We start from the raw sequence: 13,664 nt of genomic DNA, 5'->3' as shown, positions 1-13,664 counted from the left end.
GGAAGGAGATGAAGAAACTCAGACAAGATTATGTAAATATCAAGGACCAGACTTGTTTTACTGGCATGTATTTCTAAAGCATTTTTGTATATGAAATGCAAAGGAAGAGAACTAGAGCGCCAAAGTCTGGCAATTTCTTAAAGGTTTAGGTTATGGAAAGGTCACGAGTTGTTCAGCTCATTCAAAACAACTATGTGTGTCTAAATGTCTGAGTAGGCTGGCTCAGTTGTGAACAACTCAGGCAGGCAGACAAATGTTCCTTCCTCAACCTTCATGTCTTTGATGGCTTCGGTTTGATTTTCCCGTTGGCTTGCTTTTCTCTTTCCTTTGACTGCGTCTGGTTTATCTCCTCTGTCTGGTTTCCGAAGGTCGATGGTGCTCTTTCTTCATCTCTAAGCCTGAAAGCCTTCGGTCCCGCAGCCGCAAACCTGGATTCTGTCCACTTCACCTTCCCCTCCGTCCCACGGACACACAGGCGTTCATGCATGCAAGCACACACAACCGAACGCACATAGGTACACAGGGGCGGACGCAGGCCTGCGTATGTGCTCCTCCGCCGAGGCATGCACATCTTTTTTTAATGCTTGTCACTTCACATCCTCGCAGGTTGAGCACATCTATTCAAACAACTTCCTCTCTCATCTGAAGCAGGATGCAGATAAACAAAAACACAAGAACAGTCCTTCAAATTAACTAAACTGCTCGGGAAGCTGCAAAAGCAGAGTTGCTGAATGCAAATCAGGGACATGAATCATCTAAACAGAATCATTCAGTTTTTTGGGAAATATGGTTATTTGCGTTCTTTCTTTCTTCCTTTCTTTCTTTGTTTGTTTCTTTCTTTCTTTCTTTCCGAGAATGAGATGAGAAGGTGCAAGGTGTTGAGCCAGAGCCGGGGGTGATTAGCCTAGCTTAGCATTAAGACGGAAAGCTCGGGGAAACAGTAGGGATGCACCGATACCTATACCGGATCGGATATCAGGCCGATACTGACTCAAATAGCTGGATCGGGTGACAATGGGGCCGATCTATTCAATTAAATTCTATGTTTATATACTATATACATTATATACTGGAAATTGTAATTTCTGTTTAAGCTTTTTGTTACTGCATTAAAAAAGTTTACACTTGAACTGTAAATTTTGAAGATTTTTACCAAGTTGCTGGTGGACAATTTATAATTAGAATAATAAATAATTCAGTAAATATCTATCTATGTATTTATTTATTACTTTTTGTTTTACAAAGATAGGAAAGCAATGTTTAATCAGGCCTGGTATTGCCTTACATATAAAAGAATGATCCCAGTTACTTCCACGCAGTGAGGCATGCAGCTTATTAATTAAACACTGGTATCGGATCGGTATTGGGACTGAAAAAGTCGGATTGGTGCATTCTTAATTTTCACTGTACAAACATAGTAATAAGCCCAACCATGTGTGTTCCTAAGCCTAACTAAGTGTTTTTTCTGCCTAAACCTAAGTAAGTGTTTTTGGTTGAATTCACAACGTTAAGCACGTGTTTACTGCGACCGAAAGGTGACGTTGAGGGGTCTGACAAAGCATCAGTATGTGACAAGTTAGGATGAGAACATGTTGATTATCCACTGCTTTCAGTCTTTTTGTTAGGCTAGGCTAACCACATGCAGTTTTGTGCTTAAAGCTCAGGAGATTGATGGTAATCTTCTTATCTCGCTCTCGAAAAGAAAGCAAAAAAACATTTCCCAAAATGATGAACTATTCCATTAAAATACATCTGATGATCATTTTCTTATTTGTGAAAGATGAGGCGAAATGACAAATTCCAATGAAGTACACATTTGATAAAATCTCTTCATTCACAACACAGTGCTAAAGGCCAACAATATTGCATGGAGAAAAGAAGGCTCTGCACACTATAGTCCATCATCTAAATATTTAAAAGTAAAGCGTGTTTGATGGTTGTAGGTATACACTGCACTATTTGATATACAGTACAGTATATCTTCATTTTTTTGTGATACGTTGTACTGTATCTGCTGGATGGTTAAATAGGCAACTGTTTGCTAACAGATTAGCCAAAATGAACTGTTTTATAGCTGAAAGTATGTCAGTGTTTTGCTTACAGCTGGTTCTGTTGCTCCCAATTTTGACAAAAAACTATAATTGCAGCTTTAAAACCACGCCAGCGAGTGCATTAGTGAACTGCAGTGGTCGCCAGTCTGCTCCTGCTCACATGCAGGACCTTTTTACATCAGCAGCTGACTGTAGTGTTCTGTGTAACGCTCAGCCCATCAGGGATAACATGAGAACATTATCAATCTAAAGATGCTACATAATCTGGCCATTTATTACGCTATCAGGCGTTATCACATTTTCGTCCCATTTAGAGGGAAGCCTGATTACATTTAGACTAATGACGACATCATCAGTTGCTTCGCTGCCCCCTTGTCTCTGTTTACACTGCTAATGTACTCAAAGAAGTCTTCCCTTCATCCTGTGTGGGAAACAGATTTCCACCTCGCTCGTCCTTCACTGGACAACACTGCAGCTTTTCTGTGTACTCTCTCTCTCCTCATCCATTTTTCTGTCTTTCCGTTCCTCTCTGGTGGGTTTTATTCAAAGTTTCCAGAGATGGAGAGCTTTTTGCAGGATCTCTTTTTTTTGGTTTCAGATCTTATTTAATAGAATTGTCCAGAGGCTTCGGTCAGTGATCCATGATGGTCCATCTTTTTCTGACAGGCCTGATAAATACAGGTCCTGATCTCTGTATAAGTCTCTGTTCCTCTCTCCTCCTCCCTCTCTCTGTCTTATTCTCTCTGTCCTCTCTCTCTACTTGTCCTCTACCTTTCTCACTCACCTCCATAACACTTCTCTTACATCTCTCTAGTATTATGTTCTCTTAAGCTACATTGCAATTTTTCACTCTTGTCCATTTCCTTCAGTTCTTTCAGACTGAAAGCCAACGCTCTCTGCACTCCTTCCCTATAGAATTGTGTATTTTCCAGTGTGTGTGCCTGTGTGTGTGTGTGTGTGTGTGGAGGCAGACTAAAAGACAAGAGCTCTTCTGACCTTGGACACAGAGTCCTCTCCTCCTTGCCAATAACGTTCCTATAGGCTCTCTGTACACACTGCAGGGTGAAGAGTGTGTGTGTGTGTGTGTGTGTGTGCGTGTATGTCTGCGTGTGTGTGTGTGTGTGTGTGTGTGTGTGTGTGTGTGCGTGCGTGTGTGTGTGTGTGTGTGTGTTTACTTGTACAGCTATCTTTGTGAGGACCAATTTGAGTTTTAGACCTTCAGAGTGAAGACATTTTTGGAAAGTGGTTGAGACTTGGTTTTAAGGTTCATGTGAGAATTCGATTTAGGTCAGGGTAAGGGTACGAGTTGGGGTTAGGCATTTAGTTGTGATGGTTAAAGTGGAAATGAAACTTTCCACCGAAATAAGCTGGTTTACTAAATGGATTTCCACTTTAATGAACAATTATATAACAAACATTGACAAATGTCAGCATTTAACATTGTGGAGCTCATCTTTACATCCAGGACCAACACAATATAGTGTCCCCCCTCTCTCCTGTCCTCAGTCTCCATCATTCACAGTCTCTACTGTTATATCTGTGTAACTCAGCTGAGCCAACCAACCATGTGACATCACAGGCTACAGTCCTGCAACATGGTGGCGCTCTTGCCACGAAATAAATGCTGACATTTGTCATGTTTGTTATATAATTGTTCGTTAGAGTGGAAATCCATTTAGACAACCAGCTCAACTCTGTTGAACGTTTCATTTCCACTTTAAGGTTAGGGTAAGGGGTTTCGGGAATGCATTATGTCAATGAGTGTCCTTACAAAGATAGAAGTACACGGCTGTGTGTGTGTGTCTGTGTGTGTGTGTGTGTGTGTGGGGGGGGGGGGTGTTTGGGGAGAATTAATGTACACACACACCCAAATATGCATATCAAACACATGGACTCAGATTAAAACTGAGCTACATGCAAACCCACACAGACCCACACAGTGAGAACAGGAGTTGAATTCAATTAGACTGATTACAATAGAGGACAGTGACTCCTTCATACAGTATATGTGTGGGTGCATGTCATACAGCGTATTTAAACTGAATGTGTGTGTGTGTGTATGAATATTCATGCTCAGTGTAGGTTGTGTGGATAGGGAAAAGAGAGTCATGCTCTGCTGGTACTTCATTACTTGGTATTTGTTAGAGGAACCTTGACACACACACACACACACACACACACACACACACACCAATCTTGTTTAAGTGGTCTTAATCCCATCCTTTCTTCATTCTACACACACACACATCCAGATTCCCCCTCAAGATCAAGGAGGTGGTGCAGAAACAAAAACAAATGGATGACACTAATGTTTGTGTGTGTGTTATATGTGTGTATATGCTGTAGTATATGTGCTCAGTGTGTTTGTTGGTGTAAGATTCAAGTGTGCCCTCAGAGGGTTTAAGGGCTTGTGGAAGATTTAAGAGTCAGTGTGCAAGTTCACGTATCCTTCTGTCTGTTCATTAAGTGTGTGTGTGTGTGTGTGTGTGTGTGTGTGTGTGTGTGTGTGTAGGCATCACTTTCCATGCGTGTCTGCATGTTGGTTAAAAACTGGAAAGCAGAGCTGACGATTGCAGCCAACATACAGGGAGACTGAGGAAGAGGGAAGGAAGAAAGTGTGTGAACAGGAGGAAGGAGGGGAGGCTGAAAGATGGAGGAGAGGGAACGGGTAGGAAACATAAAACATGGATACAGGACCAGGGAGATTAGGAGAAAGAGGAGGACATTACGAATGACTTTGCTGGTTGTTTGAATCCAGCACAGAAACTGACGGACTCCGCCACTACTAATAAAAATGACTATATAGAGAAATAATTACTGAATGAATGTACATTATTGCTGACAAAATGCCGACCATAGATAGGACAACAAATGGGGTTTGATTTCATGACAATGTTAAGAATTATAACATTAAAGCAGCTACAATTGATCATTTTATAATGACAATGAATCAAATGACAATGTGAAAACAGTAGCAATTCGATTGTCAAGTGAATTTTAAAGGGACTGTATGTAAGTTTTTACACTTATAAATGTTTTTTTTATTGTTTTTTTATTGCCAATGTGTGAACAGGTTGTAACGTAACCTAAAAAATGTGTTTTAATGTGAAGAACCCGGGCCCGTTTTTCCAGGAAAATCCAACGGATGTGACATCATGTGCTCGCAAGTGCATTTACTCTCTTCAGCTCCACTACAGGGTTAACAGTGTGCAACCATCGCTAACGGTTGGTTAGAAATGGAGTCCGCAAACGCCAACAAACGACCAGCTCTAACTCTACGGAAGCTTAAAAAAAACAACAAAGTTATATCTAGTGAAGCCCGTCTGGCAGAACAGGAATGTGACCGGCGTCGGGGGAGAAAAATAGGATCAACATCGGCTGAGCCTTCGATTCAGGGAGGACCTAAATTTGGTTTCAAAACGGAACCCGAGCTGGCAAAATTCCTATTGAACAGGTCAGCTAACATTACTGCCAAGCATGTGAAATATATAGTGATATTGTGCTTAAAGCTTCTAATGTTGCTAACGTTAATCGACATGATGCTTGTCAATCACGTTCAGTCTCGTGTGCATCGCCTCACTGTTTTGACCGATGCTCACTCGCGCCTATAGTGCGAGCACAAACGTGAGCAACAGGACGCTGACTGTCGTTGACTTAACGGCCACAGGTGTCACTGTTAATAAGCAATTTCTGATTCTTACATAGAGCCCCTTTAAGCCTTGTGTAGTCTCCATGCCCAGATAATGTAGAAAGAAGTTATTTTGAAAATGTTCTTTCAGTCTTTCAGTCCCCAGTGAGCAGAGCTCCAATGCAAAAATTGTGACACAGTGACACTGACGACTCAGTAGACTCATGTTCAGCTTTAGGATTGATCAGGCTGAACTGACTGAAAGAGGAGACGACGTGTGCAGCTGCTACCTGCTTCGTCTTGTAAAATCAAGGCGCGTACATCTTCATGGTGAACTATTTCAAAAGCTGTTTTAATATGAATGATGCCAGCGTGCCAATCATACTGGCACTGGATGATGAACATTTTCTACAGCTCTTGCTTCTATTGCAGGTCAAATTTCAACATAGGTGAACACAGTCCAAGCTCAGATAGAAACTAGACACACATTCTTCAATTCATGCATCACACTTCAACTCGGTCTCACAGGAAGGCGGATAAATAAATCTTGCAAAATCTCTCGTGATCAAAACGTGTAAACTTTTGGGTAAACAAACATAGCGGACGACAGGCAGGAAGAATTAGCGATGTTACTTTTTGCACTACTTTATACTGAAAATTCATGTAGAAAAAAGAAAAAATAAGGATGAAATTACCACAAATCAACAAGTTGGTCCTCCATTTCTGAGGTCTATCTTACTACTACTTTATGCTTCATGTTTTGCATTAGCTCATGCATTAGCCGCCATGACAGCAGTGGTTGTACCTCCTTCTTCAGTCAGCTTGGTTCCCCATTGGCTAGCGTTCTTTCCCATGTGACAGCGTCATCAGCTGTCCTCGGGGTTCCTCACACACAACAGGATATCCGATTGTAAATATTGAACATGTTTGATATTTACGATTAGAAATAGGAGCGGCCAGGATGGACTTCTGAGCCGTTCAGGGGATGTAAAAAACACTCTTAGCATACCTCACACCACAGGAATATCTGGAAAGATAATCTTTAGAACCATCAAAAAAATCAGGGCTTTGCTGATGATTGTTGGGAGGGGGGAATCGGGCACAAAATCGAGCCCCGCTTTAGTTAGGGTTAGGGAAAATGTCATGGTTGGGCTTAAAATAAGTAAGTAAACTAAGTAAAATACGTACTGTACAGAACCAAACTACAGAAAACACGTCACAAATGTAAATAAAAAACAAAACACCGGTCAACATCGGTCTCAAACACGGGTCTCCTGGTTAAAAGTCCGGTGTTTGTTGGGCAGTTATATGCTTTTTCATGAGAAGGGGCTGCAAACACAGGATTCAACGGAAGTGAATGAGAGGACGGGCAAATGTCTTTTTTAAATTTGGTGCAAAGTAGTCATTGCTGTGATGCTTCCTCACTTGTGATCTCTTGAGATCACATGTCAGTCAGAGAGTGTGGCCTATGAGATATGTACTGTAAGTCTCCTCGATGAGATCTCTTAAGATCCTTCTATTTAAAAAAACTAAAAAATCCTAGGACCGAAGGATTCTCGCTATCAGATTTATCAATATTTGTGAATGCCTGATGAGAAGGACGAAGGGAGGACGGAGAAAAGAGAGAAGGAGGAAATGATGAAAGAAGCAGAAGCAGAGAGATGAGCAAGTTTAAAATAAAAAAGAAGAGGGATGGAGGGATGGCGTGGAGATATTAATGACTGCAGAGACATGAGAAGTGAGAGAAACGAGGAAATGAGGTTTGCTAGAAGTAAGGAAGTAAAGAAGAGGGGGATGAAGGGAGTAGGAGGAAGAAGGGAAGGAAGAGGATAGAAAAAAGTGTGCAGTGTGGTGGACACAGTTGTGTGTGTGTGTGTGTGTGTGCGTGCGTGCGTGCGTGCGTGCGTGTTCAGACTGTGATCTGTGTGGGTCGGATGGGGAGGAGAGGAGGGAGGGGAAAACACAGGCAGTATTCCATGTGACTTTTAAACCTACTTTAATGAGGAATCTTCCACTTCATGTGTCTTTGCTGCATTAAAAAAAAAACACCTCAAAAAAGCGCTGCATCGACCCACTGAGGGGGAACTTGGAGAGAGAGGGAGGATAGGAAGTGTTTCCTGGGGAGAACAATTAAAAGCTAAATATATTCTGCCTCTCGCCTATGGACTGCTTTTAATGTGATTATTGGGGTGCTGATGACGCAGAGAGGAGACATGCACCCAGGGGAAACCTCTCTGTGTCTCTGGCCCTGATACTTGGAGCTTTTTGAGCTCAGACAGAGGAGACAAACAGATAACTGGTACTCTACTGGAGAGAAAAGGAGGACAGACACCGTATGAGGCTCCCTGTGTTCTAACTAAAAAAGAGGCATATTCAATAGAGAGGCGAAGTCGGACCACCACGGGACCTTATTTTGGAAAAAACATGAACAGTAGTCAACGGCGAGAGACAAATACTTTTTTGGTCCTGTTTGAATTGCGCCATGAATCACACGTTTGTGAATTTCAAAGATAATTTTGAAAGTCAAGAAAGTTTCAGTTTGTTGTAAAAGTGTTGAAGTATAAGACTGTGAAAATACATAATTAGAAAGATTACACACCCAAAAGTCACGTAAGTCACATCTCTCTCTAGCTAACTGGTGTTGGTGACGTATATTGTGCGAGACGAGAGGCGTAGTTCACTGAGCAGTTTCACACAAAACTAAATGATACTACGTAGGGTTGACCCAAATGCTTCGAAGCATCCACCGTTGCCATGGTAATCAACCTCCAAATCGGTATTCGAATGTGTCGGGTTTTTAAAAAAATATATATTTACAGTATATATATATAGTATATAAGTATGTACTAATAATGCATAAATCCCCAAACAGCCCATCAAATAAGGAAAAAATCCCGCATTATTAATTATTAATATTCAACATTCATTATCATAAGTTATTTTCTGACGAAACATTGCTGTTTGTTGTGTGTAGAGGTGTGTGTGTGTGTACAGTAGTGCGGCAGCTTCAAATATTTTTCACCGAAGCTTCGAAGCCAAAAAAATGGTACTATGACAAACCTACGATAAACTGTGACTTTCTCGACTTGCAAAATTATGTTTTAAATTGCGCAGTTCAAATGGGATCAAAAAAATATTTGTCTCTCGCCACCGTTAATATATTTTTTCCAAAATAAAGTCCCATGGGGAACACTGGAAGGGGCGGGACTTCGCCTCTCTATACTACCACTTTGAGACGAAGTTAAAGGAATATTTTGACATTTTGGGAAATACACACATTCGCTTTATTGCTGAGAATTTTATGAGAAATTGATACACACTCTCGTCTATATATTAAAAATGTAGCTGGAGCCAGTAACCAGTTGGTAAACATTGGCATGTTAGTGTAGAGAGGCGTAATCCCTCCCCTTCCGGTGTCCTTATTTCGGGAAAAAATGTGTACAGTAGTCAACGGAAAGAGACAAATAATTTTGTGGCATGAATTACAGATATCATGTTAGTCAATTTAAAAGATAGTTTTGCAAGTCAAGAATGTTGCAGTTTGTCGTGGGTTCATCGTAGTATCATTTAGTTTTGTGTGAAACCGCTCAGTGAACTACTCGGGGAACTCGTGCGGGAACTTCTAACTTCCGGGTTGGCCTCAGAAATACGTCATCCCTGCAGCTCTCTCTTCAGTCGGTTGAAATCCGCATTTCTAGATGCCACTAAATCCTACACACTGCTCCTTTAATGGCAGGTTCATGCATTCATAATTCATTCGTATTATTTTGTGGGCTACCTCTGAATGTTATCTATCCTTACCAAAAGTGTCAGATCATTATGCTCTTACCGATGCTGCAAACAACCCATAGTCCTTTTTCCGCAGCAGATATTTTGTCTTGTTATAGCAGGAAAAGCACAGGTGTGATTCATAACATTAACGATGGCTCCGTTCTCTTCAAGTGTCCCAGTAAGCCGTGACAGTGTGACAGTGAGCCAGCATGTACAACACCAGAACCCTGAAACTGAAGCAGCTGAATGGAATTAAGTCAGCATTAGCATTATTATTCACACCTAAGCAGAAAAAGGCAGCCTATTGTTTCTGGTTACGATGTTTTTCCTTCTTTCTCTTTATTTCTACACATACACATGAGAACAACCCTCTTGATGCTGCTGAGCGCCAAACACGTAGAAATGTATTTGTGCACATATTGAGCAGATTAAATTTTGTCACTCTTCTGCTTCAAACGCCTCTTTTTTTTCCCCCTATGAGAAACATTTAAGAAAAAGATTGTTTTTTTCGTACAACATTTGCAGAATAAATATGTTTTAATTCCTCCCACGGGACTGAGTACAGGCTTACACGGTACATTGGAAAGACTTCCTAAACTGGTATACTCCTGTATGACAGGAATAGGAGCTCTGTGTTGTATAAAGATCCATAGTGATCAAACGCAGCTATAAATACTAGGCCAGTATTAATCGTAGACTCTATAGATTTTTGACAGGAGGCACTGCTCATGGACACATCAGCCACACATCGACACACACACACAGTTTGATAAGAACAAAAAATATCAGCCCATATTGTTACACAACGAGCCTGTGTGTCAGTAACATGACTGAAGGACAGACTGAGTGAATGAGATGAGAGACAACAAACAGAGCAGCAGCAGCAGAGGAGTGTTTCCCGGTCGGGTTCAGATGCGGGGCTGAACGGAGTCTCCAGAGACTCTGCTGAGCAAGAGGAGGGGGACAGATGCCATTCATTCATCATTTATCTCCATCGGTGGGACTTTTTTTTTTTCTTTCCCCCCACGGTGTCACACTCCCGCGGGATCCCCATCCCATCCACCCCCTCATCCACATTGCTCTGACATCCGCAGCAGCCTGGGATAATGATCAATGATTATAATGATGATGATGATCTTTAATGTATACTGTAGTTTAAAGTGGATTAGATGTGGTTCCAGATCACCAATTCAGTAGTTTTTGTTCATTTAAAGGGCCACTCCACCAATTTTACAAGTGAGTACTATGTAGCCTGATGATGTCATAGTGATGTAACCGGAGTTACCTCGGCTTGAATTTAGAGACTATAGATTTTTAACAGAAAGTCTTTGCTATAAACTGTGGGCATGGAGTGTGAAAGACGTGGGTATGTACCAGATAAGGAGTGTCTAATTAAAGGGATAGTTTGGGTGTTTTGAAGTAGGGTTGTATGAGGTACTTATCCATAGTCAGTGTATTACCTAGAGTAGATGACGGTCGGCACACTCCCAGCTTGGAGAAGTAGACAGGAGTACCGGTAAGGGAGTAAAGTAAAGTACGGCTGTGGACGGGGGCAGCAGCAAAACAGATTTTAGCCACCTAAAAAAAGGCTCAGCCGTTATCTATGCTCTCTTCAAAGCCACCAGACTCCATAGAAAAAAACACAGTAATTTTACATTGCAGAACACGGTAGTTGCTGATCTACCACTGCCTTGATCAGTTAGTGTTATTGTGCGTCTTTGGTTAATTTAGATTCACCAGAGTCACACAATAGCACAAACAAACAAACTAACCGATCAAAGCAGCGGTAGACCAGCAACCCCCATGTTCTGCGAGGTAGAATTACAGCTTTTTTCAATGGAGTCTGGTGGCTTTGGTGAGAACATAGATGGATATAATGGCTTCAGTTCCCCGTCGGAAAGGGCTGTCTGACGGCAAGGTAAAGCAGGGATAATATTCTAAATATAGCGTACACTTAAACTGATATTGAGTTTTTTTTAAGTGGGCCTTTCTTTTAAGTGGCTAAAATAAGTTTTGCTGCCGGCCCCGTCCACAGCAGTACATTACTTTGCTTCTGTGTGGTAACTCCTCATGTCTCCAAGCTGGAGACGTGCCGACCGCCATCTACCATAGGTAATACACTGACTATGGATAAGTACCTCATACAACCCCACTTCAAAACACCCAAACTATCCCTTTAAAAGGTATACTATGTACAGTTGTCGGTTGCTGTTTGTAAACACACAGCATTCAAAGTTGGCCACTCATCCTCGGCTCAACGCGCGGAGAAGGAGAGAGAGCAGCAATGGTGGAGCGAGCTATAGAGTGACTGAAGAGTGAGAGCGGCGTTACTGAGAAGCAAAGCAGTGAATCAGAGAAATAAACCTTTATTCTTTGGCTGTTTCCCGGCGGTTACGTTCTAAAACACACAACTAACTCCGCACAACTCCGCGTAATCCTGCGGGAAGGTGCTGAGTTGCCGGACTTTGAATGAATGCAGGCTTCCTGTCTGCTGGCTGTGGCTCACACACACCGATCATAGCTGCACTTACACCACAGAGAGGAGCAGGGGGATGACTGGAACACATGCACATAGCACAACCCGTTCCCATCCGTGACATACGGCCGCTTAGTATCTGAGAGCTAAAGGGGGACTTGTGTCTCGTTATCAGAAGCCGAGGGGCGCGACAAAGCGGCAGCATTTGACCACCTGAATTGGCTGGGGGGTTACACCCCCAGATGGGGCACAAAACCACTTTGCAGACGCCCAGAAACGTCCCGAGTAAAGCAAAAGAAGAAGAAAAGAGAAAATCCAGGCAGAGGGCTGCAGGGTCTCTGCAGAAACAGACACCACCAAACACTTCCAGTGAGGCATAAGTAATGATTGAGAGGGATTCTTTTTGTATCAGCCTATACATAGTTAATTCTTTCATATTATACCTTTAAGGTGCTATTAGGATCCATTCTAGAGACTAAAAGGCAGGATATCTTGACCTCTGCTGCACTGATTTTGACCATTCTTTTTAAAACCTGTCCCTTGTAAATCCCCCAACTTTAAGGAAGTGCAGTAGAAAATTGCTGGAGTGCACCTTTAATTTAACACACTGCCCTTTAATAAACATTAGTTAACTCAGTTAACGAGGTGGTTGGTGGGAATCACAAGAGGAAGGAACCTCTACTATCAGTTTGCCATAAAAGATTCCCTTCATCAGCCTAGTTAACATGAGTGAATCTACAGTACAAGTTAACTCACTGAGCAAGAATTACAGTCTATTGTATTCCACATCTCTCTCTCTGATCGGATCTCTTGTGTCTCTGCAGCAGCAGCAGCACATGTTCTGCAAGATGCTGGAGATTCATGTGGGAAGCTGCGGGACCCTCTAACTTGCAGGGATGCACGAGAGAGTGAAGTCTAGAAGATGGTAGTCGACTAATAGTCTACACATAAAGAGAAGTTCAAGAGTCCAGATATGCGTCTGTGTCCTCCAATTACGCACAATGACGCGCAGCCAGAGCTGATCCAAACACTCCCACTACTATGCTGCAGTGGAAGTCGTGCATTGTTCTTCAGAAATATATAAGTTTGGACAGCATCACTGGAATATAGTTAGTATACTCACTCAGTAGCAGAGCAACAGGCAGCAAGAGGAGGCACGCAGAGTTCATCAGAGACGCCATGCTGACCCGACAAGTCGTCCACAAGCCCGAACAAGTTTTCAGACGAAGCACCGAAATCCACCAAAGTTGTTCTTCCAAAGAGGAAAGAAGCAGCCGGCGCTGTCCAACTCCTCCTCCTCCTCCTCTTCCTCCTCTTCCTCGGTATACAGGCTGCTGATGCTGCTGCTGCTGGTCAAAGAGCTCCACTCCGTCCTCCAGTCCTCTGCTCTGGTGCAGCAGCTCTGTCTCTACTACTCCAGTGTGAGTGAGGGAGGAAGAGGAGGAGGAAGAGGAGGAAGAGGAGGAGGAGGCGGAAGAGGAGGAGGAGGAGGAAGAGGAGGAGGAGGAGGAGGAAGAGGAGGAAGAAGAGGAGGAGGAGGAGGAGGAGGAGGAGGAGGCGGAAGAGGAGGAGGAGGAGGAAGAGGAGGAGGAGGAGGAGGAGGAGGAGGAGGAAGAGGAGGAAGAAGAGGAGGAAGAAGAGGAGGAGGAGGAAGAGGAGGAAGAAGAGGAGGAGAGGAGGAGGAGGAAGAGGAGGAGGAGGAAGAGGAGGTGGAGGAGGAGGAAGAGGAGGATGAGGA

At 42.7% G+C, this 13,664-nt stretch overlaps 1 protein-coding gene across 1 annotated transcript in view; it reads right to left on the bottom strand.

Moving 5' to 3' along the window:
• Positions 1-13,359, bottom strand: part of nrn1la (neuritin 1-like a) — a 79,592-nt gene extending 66,233 nt beyond the window's left edge. The window contains exon 1 of the mRNA XM_037766724.1: positions 13,050-13,359. Within this exon, the coding sequence (XP_037622652.1) occupies positions 13,050-13,107 (58 nt within the window). The 5' untranslated portion in view covers positions 13,108-13,359. The remainder of the gene's footprint in view (positions 1-13,049) is intronic.
• Between the last annotated feature and the right edge of the window lie 305 nt (positions 13,360-13,664).

The sequence above is a fragment of the Sebastes umbrosus genome, chromosome 4, assembly GCF_015220745.1.
Source record: "Sebastes umbrosus isolate fSebUmb1 chromosome 4, fSebUmb1.pri, whole genome shotgun sequence".
Lineage (NCBI taxonomy): Eukaryota > Metazoa > Chordata > Actinopteri > Perciformes > Sebastidae > Sebastes > Sebastes umbrosus.
This window is presented reverse-complemented; position numbering and strand designations above follow the sequence as displayed.